At 44.6% G+C, this 21,551-nt stretch overlaps 1 protein-coding gene across 4 annotated transcripts in view; it reads left to right on the top strand.

The window, feature by feature from the left end:
• Nucleotides 1-21,551, top strand: part of stk32c (serine/threonine kinase 32C) — a 108,733-nt gene that overhangs the window by 41,606 nt on the left and 45,576 nt on the right. For 3 of the 4 annotated variants that reach the window (XR_012947502.1, XM_076076590.1, XM_076076592.1), the window contains one exon: nt 19,449-19,504. Coding sequence is in view for 2 of the 4 variants with exons in the window: in XM_076076590.1 (XP_075932705.1) it covers nt 19,449-19,504 (56 nt within the window). In the remaining 2 variants the exon portion in view is untranslated. Of the gene's footprint in view, nt 1-17,355; nt 17,442-19,448; nt 19,505-21,551 lie in introns of all 4 variants that reach the window. The other variant, XM_076076591.1, reaches the window with a different exon arrangement.

Below are 21,551 nucleotides of genomic sequence, written 5' to 3'. Positions count from 1 at the left end.
GGAAGTGTCCGTCTTTCAAAGGCCCCCGGTGCGCTGCGTTGTGGATCTAGGCTCCAGAGGGTCTAGATGTCTCTCGCTCGCCCCCCCGTCAGCTCTCTTGGAAACAGTATCTCTCTCGGCTTCTTGGAAAACCGGCGCGTGGCCTACATTAGGCGGTAATATTAGAGCAGCGTTTGGCTCAAAGGGCCGCAAACATAATCAAGCGGTCAGGTTGATGTGCAAGCGTAGCTGCCATAAGGGCTTTTTTGGCAGATAGTTTGATTAGCAAAGGGAAGGCTGTGGAATTGATTGAGGTGCACATCCTGCTAGTCTTCCCTTCCTGAAAACTCTTTGACAACAGCATGCATGCCGGTCTGGTCTATTAGACACTTCCTTTCTGTCATCATTTGAGAGAAGTCTCTTTTTTTTCTCCTTTTGGCTGCTAAATTACTGAACAAAGCTCGTATAATTTCAAATGTGCTGGACTATTTCTGGGCCCGGCAGGCAATCAGCGGAGACTGTACGAAGCCACTGCGTCCAGCCATGAAAATAGTTCGGCACAAAACCCCAATAATACCATAACCCATAGCCAGCTGCTCCTCCCTGTTGTGAGTGTTGGCTCTGTTTAGCTAATCGGCCCACTGGCTGTCGCCATATATTTACCATTCATATGGCGTTATTCCTTTTAAAATGAAGCAACGCATACATGGGCCCCTTCGTCACTTATTGTTGAACACAAAGACTTAAAAGTGAAGATTCTACATTTCCAGTTTCTTAAATTTGTAGGACTCCTTTCAAAAATTAGGAAAAAATAAAGTTTATCTTGTGTAGGTTTTTTTCTTTTCTTTTCTTGTCATATGACCCCTCAGATTGATCTTGTGACCCCTAAGGGTTAACGCCATGTCCTTAGGGAACAATGATGAGCCGTGAGCAGCTGTGTGTCCGGAAGCCAACTGCCACGCACAAGATTTAGTCAACGAACTGCTTGTTCAAGACGATTGTTGGAGCCGAAATATCAAACAAATTGCCCCCAGCCTCTTAAATAGACTATTTGGATTCTTGGCTGCTGGTCAGAGTACAAGCACAAGTGAGCATGAGACGTCACACGTGGGCCTAAAGAACATCTTGGGGGATATTTTCAATATATTATTTAGAATCTTTGCAGACAATCACTTGTGGAAATGATCAGTAAATACAGCAATCATTAATGAACATGAATGAGGTTTACTCCACAAAGTTTGTACCTCGTTCTGAGCTGAATGCCTGAGTGTAGCGCCCGCTCAGTTTAACTATTAACCAGCCTCCGCACAAAGGAGCGCTTCATTCCCCCTCCTGAGTCCTCATCTGAACTTGGAACGGCACTAAGTCGTCGCTCTCTGAAGGAGGCCACTTGTTGTGTACAGCGTTCTTGGAGGGGGTGCAGAATCGAGAAATCCCTGCTTTAATCGAGCATGGGCACAGATTTTTTGGTGTACTTGTTATTTTTTTGCTCCGAAGGACTTACGAAGTGTGGGCGATTGTGCGCGGCGGGAGATGCTGTTAATTGTGTTGTCTTTTTGTCGCGCCGCTCCATTGTCGTGTGCATTTGATCATCCTTGTTAAGCCAAAGGCAAATTTCCACTTCTGTGGACAATAAACTTCTATTCTGTGTGTGTGTGTATCTGCCTGAATGTCTGAGTGTGAGCGTGACTGCTCTTCCCATCAAGGATAAGTGTATGAGGCAATGAAAGCAGATTTGGTTGAGGATAAAGATAGTCGCAGAGAGAGAGAGACGGCTGATTGCTCGCACTGAATACTGAGGCTCTCACTTTCTTTCATCTCCGTTACAGACGCTCAATTTGTCTCACTCTCTTTGTTCATGGCAACTTCATGGCCGCCCGCAGCTACTGGCCTCTCGCCACAGCAGAGGTGCCGCCATAATGGGCCCGAGCAGTGGCGCGCAATAGGTGGGGAACGCCGCCTCGGTCTCATGGCCGCCATCTGATCTCAAGAGTGTAGAGTAGCTCCCCTGTGGACACATAACGCTTGTTATTGTATGTTTGATTGAATGTAAAGCAACAGTTTATTTCTGAAGTATTAAACTGTCATATAATGTATATTAAATCAAACGACAGGCCTTTCATTTGTGGTCTACATGGCATAATCACAAACGTATAGTTTCTCCGTGTGTGAAATAAGATAAAACTAGAAAAAAGGGCTTCTGAAGAAACGTTGTGGTTGAACTGTTAAAATATTCAACAAGTTAAAAGAAGAAAAAAAAGTTGGAAGTGTCAAAGTGACTTGTTTCGTTGGAAGTTCAAGCGCTGAAAGGAGCTGAAGCGTCAGTCGAGATGTCATCGATGAAGCGGCAGTCGAAGTGGGAAAGGTCCTCTGCCATCCATTGGAGCCTTGTATTGAAAAAGTGTTGCGACTGTCGCGAATTCGCATTGCTGCCACTTTGATGCAAAATATTCTCAGGTGAATATTTTGAGTCGTTTATTCGTCGTGTACAGACCTGAAAAGATATCGTCCATAGACATTTTAATGGACCAATTTAGCTCACACTTATGAAAATACTACCTTACATTTAAACTTGATGTTTCTCAAAATGATTCCAGTGTGCTCATTACATTTGAAAGTGGTGTTTATGTTTCTATTCAACAGCTGCACAGGTGGCCGTTGATTATAGTAATGACAAACTGCTGGTGAGTCAGGTCTGACAGGGTTTTTACATCTGACTGACTGCACCTTCTGCTACCGACAGCTTTGTGTGGGCTCTGATTCACAGCAGACATTTTGACTAGTGAAAATAGCAAAAACCCACAGGTGTTACTAAAAACACTGATGGCGGCTCCGTTCCATTCGACGGTCCCAGTGAGGCCACGGCGACCAGGCCCCCCGACGCTGAAGCAGCCAAATGTAATTCAGCTGTCATTCATTCCCTGATGTACCCCTGTGTGCCTTTTTCCACCGCGAGATGTCCAAAGCCGTCAGTCACGTCGTACTGGTTGCTTCTTTTCTCATGTTAGAACAAAATCCTTTTCTGCCACGTCCGATACAACACCTCTCGGGTGCGTTTTGTCCGCCCCTCCGGTCTTATGTAACCGCGTTTGCTTCCGGTTGATGTGCAGGTGATGACAGTTGTAGCGGCTCGAGTGCCAGGGCGCCTTCAAAGAGACGAGCTCGGCTCGATGCTGAGGTGACAACAGAGGGAAGGTGTGTGTGTGTGTGTGTGTGTGTGTGTGTGTGTGTGTGTGTGTGTGTGTGTGTGTGTGTGTGTGTGTGTGTGTGTGTGTGTGTGTGTGTGTGTGTGTGTGTGTGTGTGTGTGTGTGTGTGTGTGTGTGTGTGTGTGCAGGGAGGAATGGAATCAGGACAAGGGGAATGTAATTGAAGTGGGCTTAATCGGGTTGAGGAGCGTCTGCTGATTGTTTTGTCTTTCCTCCCTGCTGCATTTTGCGCGCTCCCGACCTTTCGGAGTGAGGTTTTATTGTCGACCATCAATCTGCCCGTCTTTGTCGTGGGAAATTAAAGCGCGGAATTAATAAGGGGAGCGTCTAATAAAGCAAACACAAGTGATGCCTCCTAGGCCAGCTCGACACCTGGCCCTCTGGTCGTATACAGGTCTTTTATGGAGAAGTACATAACTGCTTATAGCCCCGATTCAGTTAACTGCCGCTGCTTTGATTACTGAGCTGGATTCATGACGGAGGGAGGAGAAGCAGCTCCCTGTGCCTCGGTGATTCCTGGGAGAAACAGAATGAAACTAACTAAGTACTCTCTCACTGTGCACGTGCTCAACCTCGTAGCAAATGAGGAGGATGAAGGCTCATAAGTTACTTGACAGACTGACAGATATAAAACTCTCTGTAATCCTTTCATCATGGTGTGTGTGTGTGTGTAGTATCTGACTGTGTTTGTGGGGAGGCCTCTGCGCTGTACAGTCAAACAAACTCTGGGGTCCTTGCGTTGAATCTAGCAGCCAGCCCAGACATTGTATCCCATGGAAACCAATTAAACCAGTTTTCAGCACATCTTAGCATCCCGGCCTTGTTTCCATTTCAAAATTGTTGAAATGTTAAAGAACAGTAGTCTGACTGGTTGGCTGTGTGACTTGACTTTTGGTTAAGCAGAGGCCGGTTGCAATTCTGTTAGCCGATTCGGATTCCAGATATTTAAATAAAGGCTCCAGACTTTCGCTGAAAATTAGCCCCTTAATAGTTACTTTAACTGTCACAAAGTCAGTGTAAACTTTCAAAAATGTAAATGCTTTGTTATTGTCATCTGTTGAATAGCAACTTTTTCTACAGGCATCCAACGGGTTTATACGCCCTCCGTCTCTCTTTACTACACACCCTTGGTTTTTCTTTCAGGTGTGTAAATGTCTGGCCGTTTGAAGTGTGTCGGGGTCAATCTGGTCCCGTTTGGTTCATTTGAACGTTCTCCAGTAACACTCGCGGTTCTGGAGAGCGAGGGACTGTACATATTCAGAGATGCTCCTATTTTCTTCAGCTATTGTTAACAAAACTTGCTCGCTAACGTGTTCAGGGAATTATTCTGCCTGCGCAAAAATACATCATCCGTGCCTTGTTACAGTTACTAAGCTATGATTGGACAATCCCAATAGGTGTTTAGCCAACAATCAATTTCAATGATTTATTGACTTATACTGTATATTGATTTGGTGTAGTAATTCCTTGAAAATAATAAAATCCATAGCAGCAGATGAATGTTCTTAACTTCAGAAAGTCAACACAGTTTCATCTACTATCGTAAGATCTTAAATGTCTTCCTCTACAAAAGTATGCAAACTTTTTAAACCGCCGATGGCCTTTCATTTTTCTTTTACAATTTTTGTTTATGGCCTTCCGTCTGACATTTGATTTGTAAGCGAGAGAACGAGGTCAGAGGAAAGTGACTGTTCCTCACGGTGCTGTGAGAGGACGGGACCTTCCCTGCTGTCAGAGTACTGCACCGCCCTGCCACCGCTGTACTTCTCAATGCAGAGCTTTAAGCTCGCTTGTGGGGTTGGTCACACTCGCATTACGATTACATTCACACAAGAAACAAGGCCATTGGGAGGAATCGGAGCGCTAACATGCGTGTTACTGTAAAACCCGTGTTTACATGCAATTGGTCAGTAATCTGATTTCTCCCCTAACCCGCTGACTGTTTTTGGATTCATATTTTGGATACTGTTATGCACCACTAAAATAATAATATTTACTTTCTTGCAGCTGCATAAAGCAACACTTCCTCTGTCAGTGCTGTTAAATGCACCCGTGGCTTTATCCCTCACCCCAATTACATGACATTTAAGATCTGTTTTTCTTCATTGGGAAACCGATTTGTCTCATTTACATGACATTTAAGATCCCCGATTACTTCAGACAGCCAACAGAAACCAGGTCACTTCCGCACACGCAAACACACCGACCGACTGGTGGTGCACAAACACACGCATCCACACTCAGTCATTCTTGAAATGCTCTCCAGTGAATGGCCGCTGAAATGTGACACTATTAAATCTGACAGAGGCTCCTCCTCTCCAGCTGCCCGTTACACTCCCGAGGGAGTGTGTATGCAAACAAACCTCCGATCGGAGGTCCATAGAAACAGTCCCACTGCTACTTCCAGGTGTCTCAGCCGATTTAAAAACCAACAGAAAAAAGGTGTTGTGTAATGAAAGGGGGATTTGAGACGTGGGTTCGGCCTGAGGCGCCATGTGAGCGCGCACCTGACTGGTGAACTCAATATACAGCTCCGGGGCTTGTCCTAAATACCTGGGAGGACGAACAGAAGTCAGGTGTATCCGGGCAACGACACAATGTGTCCTGCACGTGCTTCAAAATGGAGCTGCTGAAGGGGAAAGAAACAGGCCACAGTGTCCATTTCCTCCCACCTTTAAACCCAATCTGTTTTTCTCTTTGCCCTACACTGATGATATAAGTCCTCTATCCTCTGGTTAATACCTGATGATATAAGTCCTCTATCCTCTGGTTAATACATGCCTACAACATATGTTTGCATTTTAAACACGTCACTGAAAATGACCTTAAATCCTGGTCGCTGTCTTGAATAATTTGTTCTGTCTTGATGGCGGCACAGCTGTGAAGATGCATTATTTAGCCCCCAGTGTACTTTTCACCCTTGAGAGGCTAAAAAGTAAAGAGTGCAAAACTCAATACCTGAGCTGCATAGTGTTTACGGTATACCACCATCGGCAGCTTTCTTTTCTCTGAAAGACTCTTTGTGACTGCTACTCCACCTATCCCTCCCACCAGGCTCTAAATAGATCCCTAATGTATCCCTCTGTGAACAGTCGAAAGGTTACTATGGCATTCTAACCCTGTAGCGTGGTCTATTTCCACCCCGCGATGTGTCACAGCCCAGTGGTTTGGGAAACTATACCGGAGATGCATTAGAACGGTGGGAGCGGTTCGGGCTGAGTGTTGAGATGCGGTTCTTTAAATTGGATGAAAAGGTTTGAAGCAGCAAGTTTGGACCCACCGAACAGCTGTGTGCATGCTGTAGGTGGTGCATGATGTCAATGCGTGTGTTTTAATGTTAACAGTATGGTTGAGGGTGTAGCTGATTCCTGCAGTATTTTACATAATAAGAATAAGCTCCAGAATCAAGCTAGTGTTAGCATGTTCTACTCAATCAAGAACACTCATAAGACAGGGAACATTGTGCATGGCCAAATAGGGAATATCAGGGTTCCCACTCTTCCTGGAAAACCTGGAAAACAGTTCACCAATTTTCCAGTTGTTTGTGTTAAAACACATGGAAAATGAGAGGAACGGTAAAATGTCCTGGAAGGAATATTTCAACATTCTCATATCTGTCCTTCAGCTGAGAATGAACTAGTCTATCTATCAGACTATTAGCTCCCCAAAATAGATAACATTGCCCTCTATGTTCACAATCATATTAACGGTCAAACGGTAGTTTATGGACGAGAGTATTTTGGTTATGTTGTGGAAACGTTGTGAACACCGTCTGGTATAGCCGTTAAGTTGGTTAGCATGTTTGGGTCACTCGCTAAAGGTGGCTGCTAGCTTGTTTTTGTGATCGGATTCTGGCTAGGACCAAATGTGTGTGTTGGGCCTTGTCGAGAGAGTTGGATGACGATGAATGGGAAGCTGGGGTAGAAAAATAACGAGTAACAAATTCTTTGTTACTCGAATGAAATGGAAAGATTGTCACAGCCAATACTTGATTGGAGCCAGGGACCAGAGTGGGCCGTCCCTCCCCTCAGCTTTAATGATCATGCGGGGGCTGACCTGGTTTCAGGCTGCTGCTGTGGGACCATGACCATTTGAGGAGTCGGTCTCGGCTGTCCAATTAATCCACGTTTTTTTTCCACTGGAGTAACTTACACTAACACTTCAGATATGACAACATGCGATAGCTGGTCCACCGTAAACCCCAGCACAATGCCTTCCCTGTGTTTTTATTGATGAGCCAAAACATGATGAATACACAATGTGCCGATGCTTTGCCCAGGAGTTGTGAATCACAGTGAATTTATTATGCCAATGCAGGCACTCGGGGATGATGTGGCGGCTCTGCAACGTAACACACACACACACACACACACACACACACACACAAAGGGACACATTGCTATGGTAACCTCAGAAGTTTTCACACGGTCCAGAAGATGTTTCTTTGTGACAGTGCTGTGCATGCGAGAGTCCCCATGCTGCAGTGCAGAATCATCCTCTGAAGTGCCGTTGTTCTTGCTCCGCCTTCGTGTCGACAGCCTCTTAGATGTGCGATACGGCCTCCCGTAGTGGCTGCTCTGTGCGTAGAGGTCCGTCTTCACGTCTCCTCTGTCATCCTCAGCGACACGGCTCGCCGTTTGTGGAGATTTACGTGACGCCCGCGCAGCCTTTTCATGCCTCATTGAACTTTACAACTACAGGACGCTGTGCACAGAGTTTAGGACTGGTTTTGCATTATATTGCAACTGCGTTACCACTGTGTGTGTGTGTGGGTGTGTTTTGTATTAAAATATAGTATAAAAGCAGAGGGGGTACATGTGCACATGGGTCAACCAGTGGATGTTACTCTTCCATCAGATACACAAGGTTAAAGTTGTTAAACGCTTTAGATTTCGGTCCTGGTTCATCTGCGACTGAAAGCAAGCCACGTTTAATATGACCTGTTCCCACGCTTCAGGAGGAAACACTGCTTCAGCACCAATGGTGGTGGTGGTGGTGTACATCTAAGCTGGTTTGCCAACTGCCAATAAAGAAAAGTGAGAAATAGAAGCAGAGAGTGAAGCAATCGACAGGACGACGGACTTCTCGTGTTTTTACGCCGGCATAAATATCCCACAATGCAATGCGGTAGTAACGACGTTCATAACAGACAGTGGCTGACAGCGCTCTGAAGTCTGCAATGTAAGTGCAAGAATGAGATTACGTTTTGCTTGAAGTAATATGGTTTTAAAATGAGTTTCGACTTCATGATTCTCACACATCATGGTTTTGTCACATGGGGCTGGCACGGGTTGCCATAGTTACACGTCTCCAAGGCTTTCAGGAAATGATTAAAAAAAGATGCTTACTGTATCACAACTGTTTATTACCACAAAAATTATTTAGTATGTAGTACGTAGTGCGCTGCCTGGCAACGCAATTTTGCTGAAACCCACTAAAATGAATACAGGTATACTCAGACAGAACATTAAAGCACGTGAAGATGTCCTATAAGAAACACAAGTATGAACCTGTAAATTAGCATTAAAGAGACATGACCGGTGCACACTTCCACACGGGTCCGGGGAGACGGGGCTGTGTGAGTGATGGATGCAGAAATAAACAGGTACAGTATGTCTGATCGGGGAGAAAATCGGTATCGGTCGGCAATGAAACGCCCAATAAAACTTTGATTGTTGAGGTGTGCGTCCCTGATCCATACCCTCTGATCGATCTTCTGGCACCGGTGGTTCAAGTTCATTCTAATTTGGTGAGTAACCTTAGCAACAAGGTACGGCGTATAAATCACATGCCCCGCTGGTTGTTTTTAAATACAGCTTCATCACATTAGTGAGGCACACAAACACAGCCGGGGGAGAGAAAGAGAAAACAAAATAACTGGCCAGATCAAGCCTTAATGGCTGCTTACATTTTCCAGCGGTGTGACTCCTTTGTGTCATCATAAAAGCAGATGAAGATAAACAAAAACACTCATTAATGCACAAGCAAGGAGACTCAAAAGACAACTACATGACAGTCCGCCTGCAGGGATCATGGACCCCCCCCCCCCCCCATCTCCCCGTCCTCCAATTATCAGCTGAGATCCATAGCCGCACTCGTCACGCCTGTAAAGACTTTGAGCTCTGTGGTGTTCATGAATATTCATGCAATGCTTTGTTCAGAGAGGCTGCAATTAGGCTGTATTAGCGCCCCGGCGTAACAAGGAGAAAATAATGATGATGACTGCTCGCCGATGATAGTGATTTAAGTAAACAGATTCGTCATACGTGGTCCCCCCCCCCCTTCAGCGCGCCGCAGAGTGACATCCAGCATTTGTTCTTTGTCACCGGTTCTGGAGTAAACCTTGAGCAAATGTATCAATCTCTTGGGTAAACAGAGAAACTCCGTGTTTCAATGAGGTGGCACTTCTGTTTTTTCTCACAAACAAGCAACTCGTCTGTGGAAATGAAAAAAAGAAAGAAAAAGTGTTGCAGTGTGGACTGTTTCCACAGTCGTGGAACCAAGAGCGCGGTCTTAAAACGACTTGCAATCAAGCCACCGTATTCCCTTTTTATCGCCATCCAAGGAACATGCAGACTCCGCGGTGCTGATCAAAACACGCAAGTAGCCCCCCCCCCCCCCCTCCCCCACAGTAACGATCAAAGAAGATCAGTGCGAGGTCAAGATCAAGATGGCCTGTAACCACAGAGCTCAGTCTCTCAAATAGCTTGCGAAATGAAGAAGCAAAGCGTCTTGGATTTACAGCGCGCCGAATCGTACAGTTGGTCTCATCTGCCTCTCGATGCATTCGATTGGCTGCTCGGTATCAAAGACTCCAGTGTGTCCCAGCAGCAGCAGCTCGTCTACTACAGGCCATGAAGTGTGGCTTACTACTGCGATAAAATATTCAGGAGTCACGTGGGAGAAGATGCTGCTGTAAAGCAAACAGTGTTTTTTTGGGTTTTTTTCTTCCGCTCAGAGCGGTTCTTACTATGATGCTCGCGGCGTCACGCTGAAGTGTCACATGCTCTCATTGTAGAAACACTGTAAACAACCGCCACGAGAACTCGAGCTAAGAGCGTCTCCCCGTCGCGGCCCGCCGCCGACGTGCACTGTGTACGCAAACGCAAACCTGTCAGCGAAATCTGAGAAATGGCTTCTACACAGAGGCAGACAGCGGCGGATAGGATTAGAAGCAGAGGCGTATTCTCCAAAGTCCCGGAGCAGGAAGGGATCGATGCTAGGAGGTTTTTTGATCCCGGTCCAAACGGGCTTCATCCACAGGGGGTGCACTCACTCAGTGTGATTTGATGGCCCAGGGGGGGTCGCGCTCTAAATGTACTCTGCATTAACATTTCAGAGTCCACTTCTTTCTGTCTTCTGTTTAGAGAGGGATTGCGCCTTACTCAAATATTCCTAAATGACCAATATTTCAAAATTGAGATTTGTTCTGCCATCATGATGGGCTTTATGCAAACCGTGTATCCGTCTACCACATTGTTACAGGTAGAAACTATATGCTGAACGCTGTTTAAAACGCAAGCAGTCAATAATCGGAACACCTCGGTGTTTGTTTTTCCTCTCATTGATACCCTTTATTGTTTGTTTTCTGTATTTGCACTCTGTCTTGCACTCTTTCCCAGTTTGTACTGCAACTTCTGCAAAACGTTGCATGTTCTCCCTGTGTTTGCGTGGGTTTCTTCCAGATGCTCTGGTTTCCTCTGGAAGGTAGAGCATCCGGTGTAAAACCCATACTAAATCAAATAGGAGGATCAGAGTAGAGTAGAGTAGAGAGCACCTACTTTTACTCTAAGAATGAATCAGGACTGCACCGAATAGCTCGAAGCGCCGTTCATAACGTTGACATCTGAATTCTAAATCAATGCTGCACGTTTTTTTTTATGTTGGCATGTCTATTCATTCTGTTTGAACCCAGTGTTCATGCCCAGTCAAATTTTATGAGTAGGCTTTATATTATTTGTAGAATTAGATTCCAGAGGTGGCTGCGCGGGTCGACCCGTGTAAACGTACTAGCAGATGGAACATATCACAGGTCCAGGCGGGTCGGTGACGAGCAGTAAGTTATGTATCCATAGAGAGTATTTTATTTATATATGCATAGAGTATGCGTTGTCAGTGTTGACCAGTACTCAGAGATTCCTTTCACTTTTCAGACCGAGCATAGACAGGAAGGTGTGAGTGGATCGGTCACTCTGGGTTTTAAATGGATGCATCTCTACGTGTTACAGTGACAGAACGTCAATTTCCGTCTTCCCCCGAATTCCGCCCTGTGAGCACATCCCTCGGGGGCCGTTAATGGATCGGGCGCGGCGAAACCGTGGCTCCGTCGTATTAGGTGGTATCTCAGATACCCCCCACACACACACGCACATAAGGATAGTGCTTTGCCTCCTCATTCCTCGGTAGCATCCCAGCTCAGCTTGTTGGGTGACAGTGGAATGGTTTTGGTCCACATTTATTGATCATGTGGGGATCCTCTTCCTGTGGCCTCTTTGAGGAACCCACGGGTGAAATTAGAGAACCGCGTAGTGAAGAACGAGATGTCGTTTTTTGATTTTCCGAGGAACTGGTCAGTTCTTCATCTGCTGCTCTCACAGTGGGCTTTGATAAAAACCCAATTAAACCGCAGTTATTTTCTCCACTAGATCACTTCTGCCGTGTTCTTGAAGGGCAACCGTTTGGTGTTTTGGGGGGGGGGAATGGAAGAATGATACATCATTCTCAACACAGAATAAAAATGAGGGTAATACATCAGATGTTCACTCATCCATGAAAACAACACTGATTAACTCAAGATGGAGCTGCAGTAAGAACTCAACAGCAATACCATAAAAGAATGAGTCCATTTAACTTTTCTCAAGCGAGCGACGTTGCACGAATAACACAAAACTCTCAACCTTGACAGCGCCGAGCGTCTGTTGGTGGTGAACCACCATCTGATCCGCAGGTACTTGTACGAGTTGAACTGGTGATTCATCAGCATCTGCGCTCTCCTCCCCTCACACAACCCCCTTTGTGCCGCGAGCGCCGGCTCTGATGGTGATTAATAAAGAACGTCTCATGAAAATTACATTATCTTAGGATTCATAATTAATGCCTAAATACGACTATATAGAAACTTTGTGCCGCAATCTAAATTCATGTTCGTTTTCATACATGTATTGGCATTATTCTGTGTGTGTGTGTGTGTGTGTGGCCCCCCAGCTGTTAATTGCAGTCTTTTTGTTGACTATTAATGACTCTTGTCTTGTAACGCCGCAATTTCCCTTCATCTCTGAAGGATTGATAGCATCCCGGTCTGCGGACGGTGAGCTGCAGATTTGTTTAGTCTTCCACTCTAAGAGGTATCGCGTTGAGGGGAATTGCTTTGAAGGTCTCTCCAGAGCCCTCTGCTCTTCAGTATTTCCCAGGGTGTAATTAGCAAGGTTAATGATCTCCATGCATAATGTATCCTTAGTGGTCTTGAAGGTGTCCTCCGCGTGGTTCACCTTGCCGAGCCTTTGTTCTCTTCGTCCACATTATGAATGATTGTATTGTTATTGCCTTATTCTAGATCTTATATCCCATACTATACTCTAGTATATTATATTTTATCATGTTGTACTGCTTTACAACATAATGTACTGTATTATGTTGCTATATTATTACAGATAAACACAAAGGGTCAGTACTTAATGACATTAATTGGGTGTACTTGCTGATTTTGCTGCTATTTATCACCACTTTACCTCCTAACTTAGTCTTCAGTTGCTCTTTTGTACTTAATGTTTTGGTTTATCTTATATTATCTTATCTTGACTTATATTATCTTATCTTGACTTATATTATCTTATCTTGACTTATATTATCTTATCTTGACTTATATTATCTTATCTTATCTTATCTTATCTTGACTTATCTTATATTATCTTATCTTGACTTATCTTATATTATCTTATCTTGACTTATCTTATATTATCTTATCTTGACTTATCTTATATTATCTTATCTTATCTTATATTATCTTGACTTATCTTATATTATCTTGACTTATCTTATCTTCTATCTTATCTTATTTTATCTAATCTTGACTTATCTTGTCCTGACTTGTCTCCTCATACTACTCTACTTATCTTTTCTTATCTGAGCAATCGTCATAGAAATAATAGGCTGTTCTTTTGATCAGTTTGTATAAAGTGCCGCCATTATTCACCACTACCAAGGTTATCATCTTGTTGCTGTAATTGTTAAGCTGCTCCTGAGCTAGACGGATATGAGAACAGGTCCATCTCCCTTTTGTATCACATCACTTAAAGCCCCAAGACAAGTAGTCAATTTATAAACATTAGTACATTGAAGGTACTGAATTTGAAATTCAGAGCATTAATATACCATTAAACAGCTGTTTTCTATGTAAAGCTATAGTGGAGTAAAGTTGCTCTCCCTCTCTCTGTGTGTGTGTGTGTGTGTGTGTGTGTGTGTGTGTGTGTGTGTGTGTGTGTGTGTGTGTGTGTGTGTGTGTGTGTGTGTGTGTGTGTGTGTGTGTGTGTGTGTGTGTGTGTGTGTGTGTGTGTGTGTGTGTGTGTGTGTGTGTGTGTGTGTGTGTGTGTGTGTGTGTGTGTGTGTGTGTGTGTGTGTGTGTGTGTGTGTGTGTGTGTGTGTGTGGTAATCCCAGCTCGTCTGTGCTCTGTTTACGTAGCTGGCCCCGGCCGTGCATACGTGTCGCCATGTTGAGAGCCGTGTGGAGTCAATCCCTCGATGCATACATTCTGTAGATCAAATTTAACACCTTTAATCAATCGTTTTGATCATAAATAAATGATTCTTAACATTCATAGACTGAATGGATATTAATAGAAAATATTTACAGATGTTTTTAATAATGTATTTTGAATATACTCTGGCCAAGGCTTATGTAGTATTTAGAGAAAATGTATAGATTTCTCAGAAAGGAAGCTGAAATAAGTATATAATAAAATACTGGTGGCTGTAGCATGCAGCTATAGGATTGTTAAGTTGTCTCCTGCGTCTCTAGGTAAAGTGACGTTGAGGACCTCATTACAAGTACTACGTAGAAGTAAACGACTTCTTTTAGTGAGGGCCGAATTGTGCCTTTGGCTCTATTAGAGGGTCTAAGTGCATGAGCACACCCACTCTCAGACCCTCTCAGACTCACACGTTCAATGCCCCCTTGACACGGGCTTCGTGCCAACATCAGCCCCCTCCACGGGAGCCAATCACCCAGTGAGGGCCTCCAGTGGCGCCTACTCGGCGTTTCATCCCGGCGTGTCAGCAGCTCCCAGCCCCCACAGAGGTAAAGATGTCGTTCTCCCACGGTCTCCACGGCAGATCACATTCACTCACATTCACTCACATCACACTCCACGCTGCACTTGTCTGAAGGGTTTGGCCATAGTCTTTTTTTTGTGTGCGGCACCCACTGAAACCACACTGAAATGTAGTAAAACACACAGGACGTGTTAATAGAGTCCACGTGTAAGGAGAGAAAAAACATAACCTTCAACGCCGCCGCTTAATAATAAAACCATTTGTGCCGCTCTCTGTGAACCCATCTATCGACTGAGCTGCAACACTTCACCCGTGCTGTTTGACTCCGCTGGTCAGACGGGTCCAGCGACGCCCCACGTTGTGATTTGAGTCGGTGTAAAAAGCCCATGAAGCAGCCGTTTCCTCTAAACCGCTGCTTCCACTCTAATTATCTCCTGAGAACGGACCCAAGTTTCTTTTTGACGGAATCCTAAAGAGCAGCTTCTTTCACCCCGGGGGGGGGGGGGGCGTTTGATTTGTTCCCATCACCCGATGACTCATACTTTGAAGGAGGTACTGTGATACTGGGGACGATCGATGTCTTCTAAGAAGAAAGGAAAAAAAGTTGATGTGGTGGTTAATTGTGCTCTCTGTCAAGTCGAATCATGTTCCGATTCTGCCAAAGCCATTTACATTTTATTTATTTATTTTTGTTACTACACAGGTAGGCCGAGGCTTATATCATCCGACACAGTTGCAGTGTGACTGTGAAGTCAGTTTTCAGGGTTCACTCACTTTGCTCTGATTTCTTTTTTTTCAATACTTGTTGATACTGCTTTATTTATTTAAGTAGTCCTGCTGAATAATATCCTGTAAGGTATTCCTGCTGCCTTTGTGGGATGTACGAGGCTTCATCTATGACAGATTTCTGTTGGGTTTGATATTGTTGGAATTGGGGTATATTTCTCTTTATTTTCAAGATCATGGATCGAGTGTTTCTCCTCGGATTCGCAGGAGTTGCAGATGATATTTGTCTTGTCTGGAGGCTGATGGATCTCGGGGGGGGTAAAGTGTATATTTACGGATCAGGTTCTGTAAACTGCGATCACATTCGTGCCATCAGTTGCTGATTTTGCTGGAAAGCAACACATCTTGTTCCAGCTGACTTTGCACAAACCTGCCGCTGGTCTGTCCGCCTCATCTGAAATGAGGAACCGCTGAATCTATGAACACACCTGTATGTACAATTGTCCTCACATTTATCGTCTCCCTTTTTAATACCTCTCGGGGAGCCTCGTTCACGGCGCAGCATCTCTGTGCGTCGGCACCGGGGTGCAGCCAGAGCCGTGCCATGCGAGAGGATTGGCCGTGTAAGAGACTGACCGGGGAGAATCCTCGCTGGGTTAGCTTCCAAAAACGCGCAAACTACACCTTGTGTCTTTTTGTGTGGGTTTATCTCCCCGCCCAGCCTGGGGGGCGTATATAGGTCAGCTGGCAGCGGGTCTGCCTGGAGGAGCCCGGCGTGCGCCGTCGTCTCTCATGATCGCTTCTTGTCTACACGGACGGGGGGGCTGAGCAGATCGGGATGTGGGCTTCAGAAGCTGAATGACTTTTAAGGAGGAGCTGCATGAGTTAGCGACGGGCCCGCTGCGCTGACATCTGCATGTGGCACTGCTGCGCACGCACACACACACACACACACACACACACACACACACACACACACACACACACACACACACACACACACACACACACACACAGTAGAGGCAAGTCTCAATCAGTAACACAGAGGACCAGGGGGAGGTGGGCGCTGGTAGCTCATCAGCCCACATTCGTACTTGCAGCACATAGTAACACGGTGACTGATTTCTCTGGTTTAAATCAGTAGCAATGCAGATTTTTTTTTTTACATTTACACTACAAGTCTAATACTTAAAGTATATTACAAAACACCTAACCACCACTGCAACTTTAATCATAACTTAAGCAATTAACTGTGTTTCAACAAGCTGTAGCAAGTGAGAGCTTAAAGCTAGCAACTGTCACCACTGGCTTCACATGTGTTGTAATACACCAAACAGAGTGGCATGTCTTCTCTTACAGAAACAGGGCCGTGTCCAAAATCATTCACTTATTCCCTATAAACTACACACTCGATAGTACAAAGGAAATTAAGATTTACTAATGACTATTCACAGTTATCGTGCATCTTCGCTGACGTTTTATTCTTTTCCCCAAGAGTGTTCTTCCTTGTCCTGGTTATTGGGCTGTGATCGACTAGTACTGGCTAGTCCCACTGGGCTGTGATCGACTAGTACTGGCTAGTCCCACTGGGCTGTGATCGGCTAGTACTGGCTAGTCCCACTGGGCTGTGATCGGCTAGTACTGTCTAGTCCCACTGGGCTGTGATCACCTAGTACTGGCTAGTCCAACTTGGCTGTGATTGGCTAGTACTGGCTAATACCATGGAGATTTCAGAAAGCCAGCTGGCTTGCTGATTTCACGAAGCCTTTATGATACGTACAGAAAATGAGCCGAACAAAGTTGATGGTAATGGACTTTACTAGCGTGTGCATGTGTGTCCGGTTAGCAAGAGAGGCGAGTGTGCTGTTTGGATTCTGTTGCAGAGCGTAGTTGTTCTGTTGTGTGAGTGGCCTTATTGTTAACAATATACAGTATGTGTGTGTACAGTAGCCTTGTGTACAGTAGCTTTGGATTGCATCCATGAAGTCTTGTATTTTGCGCATTGAGACTGTGTAGGACTTCAGCATAAAATTTCGCAGACTGCTTATAACCCTAAAAGATTTCATGCCGAGCCTTCAGAGTTTCCACCCGACCACAAAGTTGAATTAACAGAACATTTAAACATATAATATGTTGCATCACATCCTCATGGTGTTTCTTTTTCCTCTTTACAAGGCTTTTCTCCTCACCCGTCCCACCCAGCCAACCTCCCTCTCAAGATCGTATTTAAACTCTGTTCCACATATCGGACGATTCCATCAGTAAGCAGAGCACACATCCACCAAAACAACTGACAGTGCCATTACACATATTAATATGGCAAAACAAAGATGATTGATTGCAGTGCCGTGAGCTGGCTGTTTTTCAGAAATAAGTTTCCTCTCTTTGCCTCCCCTCCGTATTCCCAATAGATAAACTGGGTATCCGTTTTAAATATTTTCATTTAGAGATCATCTTTTTTAAAATTTCTTCTTGGAAATTTACTTAAATTAACGCTTGCAATTGTTAATCTTTATACATTTTCCTGGCTTTGTTTATTTTTTGTGACATAGCTAATAGCTATACCTCTTTTTTTAATTTCAGCTCTGAACGTTTTATGTGTCATGTGTTTCAAGTTCTGATGTTCTGATAAGACATTTTCATTAATGTCATTCATTCAACAGAGCCCTCATAAAGTTACGAGAGGAAAGAATCATGCAGCAGGCATGATCAGAAATTCTTAAACCAATAATATGGTTTCCACTGCTTTGATTCTGTACTTCAGCCAAATGGATTTGATATGAAACGGCGACTATTATGTCGAAGTGCTGATTTTCAGCTTGACGAGTGTTCAACACTAGAGAGATGGCTCTGCCGATTGGTTGGTGCACCACTTTGGTCCAGGCTAAAATATCTCAACTATTAGATGGATTGCCGTGCAATGTTTTTGGACAGACATTCAAGGTCCCCAGAGGATGAATCCTGCTTTGTGGTGATCCCCTGACTTTTCCTCTAGCGCCATAGTGCGGTTAACATTTTATTTTATTTTTTTAACACAATGCGTCAGCATCTATTGGATGGTTTGCCATGACATTTGTTACAGACATTCATGTTCCCCTGAGGATGAATTGTAATAACGTATGTGATCCTTGTGCTTTCCATTTAGCGCTATCATCATTACATTACATTTAGCAGACGCTTTTATCCAAAGCGACTTACAATTCAGAGTCTATCACATTTCTATACAGTAGGCACAGCTACGGGAGCAATTTTGGGGTTAAGTGTCTTGCTCAAGGACACATCGACATGCGACTTGCAGAGCCAGAGCCGGGGTTCGAACCACCGACCCTCTGATTGAAAGACGGCCCTGCTATCCACTTAGCTACAGTTGCCCACATCATGTCCTAATGACAGCTATACTTTGTGTTTTGTTTACCATTACAATAGCATGTTGTTGTCATTGTGATCATGTTAGCATGCTAATGCTAATCTTAGCATTTGTGTCAGTCCAGCCCAAGTGAGCGTGGCTGTAGACGAGGGTTGGACTCGCTAGAAATACATTCACCTGTATCTCAACAATGTAGGATTTAAAGCCAACAGCACCACAAACACGAGTTCAGTTATCTGAGTGGTACGGCATCGGCTGTGCTGCTGCTAACTGGCTAGCTCCTTTAACAGTGTCACTACATGAGCTAGCACTAGCAATATCGCCTGCTGGGAGATCCTCGGCCTCCTCTCGCCCCTGTTCTCCTCTGGATTGGCTGGAATCAGTCTGCCTCGTTACTCTCTCCTCCTCCTCCTCCTCCTCCTCCTCTTCACTTTGTGCTGGCATGATTCTTAAAGTCATCACTGCTGCAGCTAGCAGGATTTTGCACGGCACTGTCCTCATGAACTGTAGTAATGGTGTTATTTTGAATAATAAATGTGTTATATTTAAACATTCTGCAGCATCAGCCTCGAGAAAACTAACCATTAACTGCAATGACTTTCAGTTAACTTGCTCAATTACTTTCTGTCCCATAAAAGTGGGGGCACTGTGTAAACTGCAATTCCTGCATTGTTCACATAATGTCGATGTGAACACCCTCAAATTCATGCTTCAAGTCGGCACTCTTAAGCTCACGGTTAATCCAAATCCAACGCGTTGGACTGCAGGCCCGAAACAACATCAACTGTGTCACTGTGCTAATACTTAACGATTGCTCTACATGTCCTGTTCCTTGTTTCATAGCTGAACCCCACGCTGATGGATTCCTTCACTCACTCCCTCCCTCTCTTTTTCCTCACAGTGAACTTTGACCACTTCCAGATATTACGGGCTATCGGGAAAGGGAGCTTTGGAAAGGTAATGTAACCTCTATTTTTTTTTTTTAACTCAGTGGGTGTGTGTGTGTGTGTGTGTGTGTGTGTGTGTGCGCCTTCAGTCGACCTGCACAGTCATTATCTCCGCTGAAGAATCGGCGAAGGCCGGGGCACAACGGGAGAGATTACACTTCAGCTCTCATGACATTATGGAGCTTAAGAGATAAATAATGATTCTATTTTAATAATAGTTATAAATGCGGCTTATGTAATTCCTTCTGTGAAGTCACTCAGAGGAGAGCCAATTTACTTTTCATCTCATGCCAGCCGACCCGTTGACCCCACCATTTAATTACAGAGCGGCACAATGCTGTGGCCGCGTTTGTCACCACGTTGGGCTGAATGCAGCAGGGAGGAAAACTTGCCGTGTGTTTGTGTGTGTGTGTGTGTGTGTTCTGCATATTGTGGAACCAAATTACAGCAGCCCTTTTCAAGCTTGTCTCAGTTGCCAATATCGTCATTGGTGGCCATTGTTGAAAAAAACAAAACTGACATTTTGGATTAACTTTCAGGGCAATTTTTTAGATGAAGGATTCCTTTTGTGAGACTCCAGAAATTAATTCAGGGCGCAGCGGGTGTGTGTGCACGCGCGTCGACACACAGTCGGGCTCCAGAGATCGGAATAGTTTATCTTCATTTTGAATCCCAAACATCACGGCTAATATTTGTTCATTACCCTGGTGTCTGCGCACGCCTTTTTGCAAATTCTTTCTGCTTTGCTCTCCTCAAAAGACAATCTTTTTTTTCCTCCAAAACACGTCCCTCCGTTATATGGGAAGTCCTTGCCCGATGCTGAATACATTACCATGTGAATTTATGTAAATTGTTTTACTTATTGCTTCGTTCCCTCAAGCTGCTGCCACTTCCCTCTTGATACTGAAGGGGAATCTGCAGCAAGCCGGGAGATACGCCCCATGCAGGCCTCGCTTTTTTTTTTTTTACACATTCGATTATTTACATTACGTTTGGAATAAAGGCCACATGGAAATAATTGTTCGTTCATGTTTTTAGTTTTAAAATGTGAACCCTAAAGAGCTTGAGATAAGCTGCTCTCCTGGCTAAGAAAGATGCAGGAAGAGGTGCGGCTCTTGTCCGAGATCTGCATCACAGTCATGTTCGCACACACTTTGATGCAGACAAACTGCACTCGCACAGTCGGCCAGATGCTCAGAGAGACGTCCATATAAAGTTTGTCCTCGTTGGAGGTCATCCTGTCTGTGTTTTTCTGGCCCACTGTGGCCACAAAACACTCTGTGCTCCCTGCTGTTCCTGAATACTTAACAGCGTGAGTCCACTGAACACACAGAGGCCTTGTTGGTGTGCGTTAGCAGGGCTTTAGTAAAGAAGACGGGTAAACCTCGACCTCCAGTCGGAACAGAAGCGAGACAGAACTATCATTTTGAATAAGAACACTTATTTTTTGACGCTTTGCATCAATGTCTACTTTTTGCACCCAAAACAAACAGCATCATCTTGATGTTACATTATTATTTACTCAATGAAATGTTGCTATAATGATCTATATTAGTCTAAAATGCTGTTTGAACCGTAATAAAATACAAAAGCACGACACAAAAACAGTGGTGTGTGAGAGAAATGTAAAGAGTGGATCACAGAACGTAGAGGTGTTTACCTCACACTGTAGCGCTGTGAAACACGATCTGTATATTCCAGCCTGGGTAGGTGCGCCAACAAAATGGGCTCTTTGGTGTGCGGTACTGTAGATGTGTGTGTGTGTGTGTGTGTGTGTTTGTTAGAGAGTGTGCGTTGCCGTGCTCGCTCTTGCACAGTGGGGACTCGTGAGGTAGGTTGGAGCTGAGAAAGAAGAGGCTGTGAGAGGAAAGCCATCTGCAAACCTGGCAGACAGACACTGGTTTTACTCAAATTCTCTGCATTTCTCGATCATTTTTTGTCTCGCCTTCTTGCTCTACGTACGGTATTAGGGGATGCATCTTTCTCTACCGCTTTTCTTGCCCTCGCTCCTTCAACTACAAACTGCCCTCAAACCGCCCTTTTTAGATGCGCAGTAA

Source organism: Anarhichas minor, unplaced genomic scaffold, assembly GCF_050575085.1.
Source record: "Anarhichas minor isolate MPS153535 unplaced genomic scaffold, ASM5057508v1 ptg000058l, whole genome shotgun sequence".
Classification (NCBI taxonomy): domain Eukaryota; kingdom Metazoa; phylum Chordata; class Actinopteri; order Perciformes; family Anarhichadidae; genus Anarhichas; species Anarhichas minor.
The sequence above is the reverse complement of the archived record's forward strand: the minus strand, read 5'-3'. Positions and strand labels throughout refer to the sequence as shown.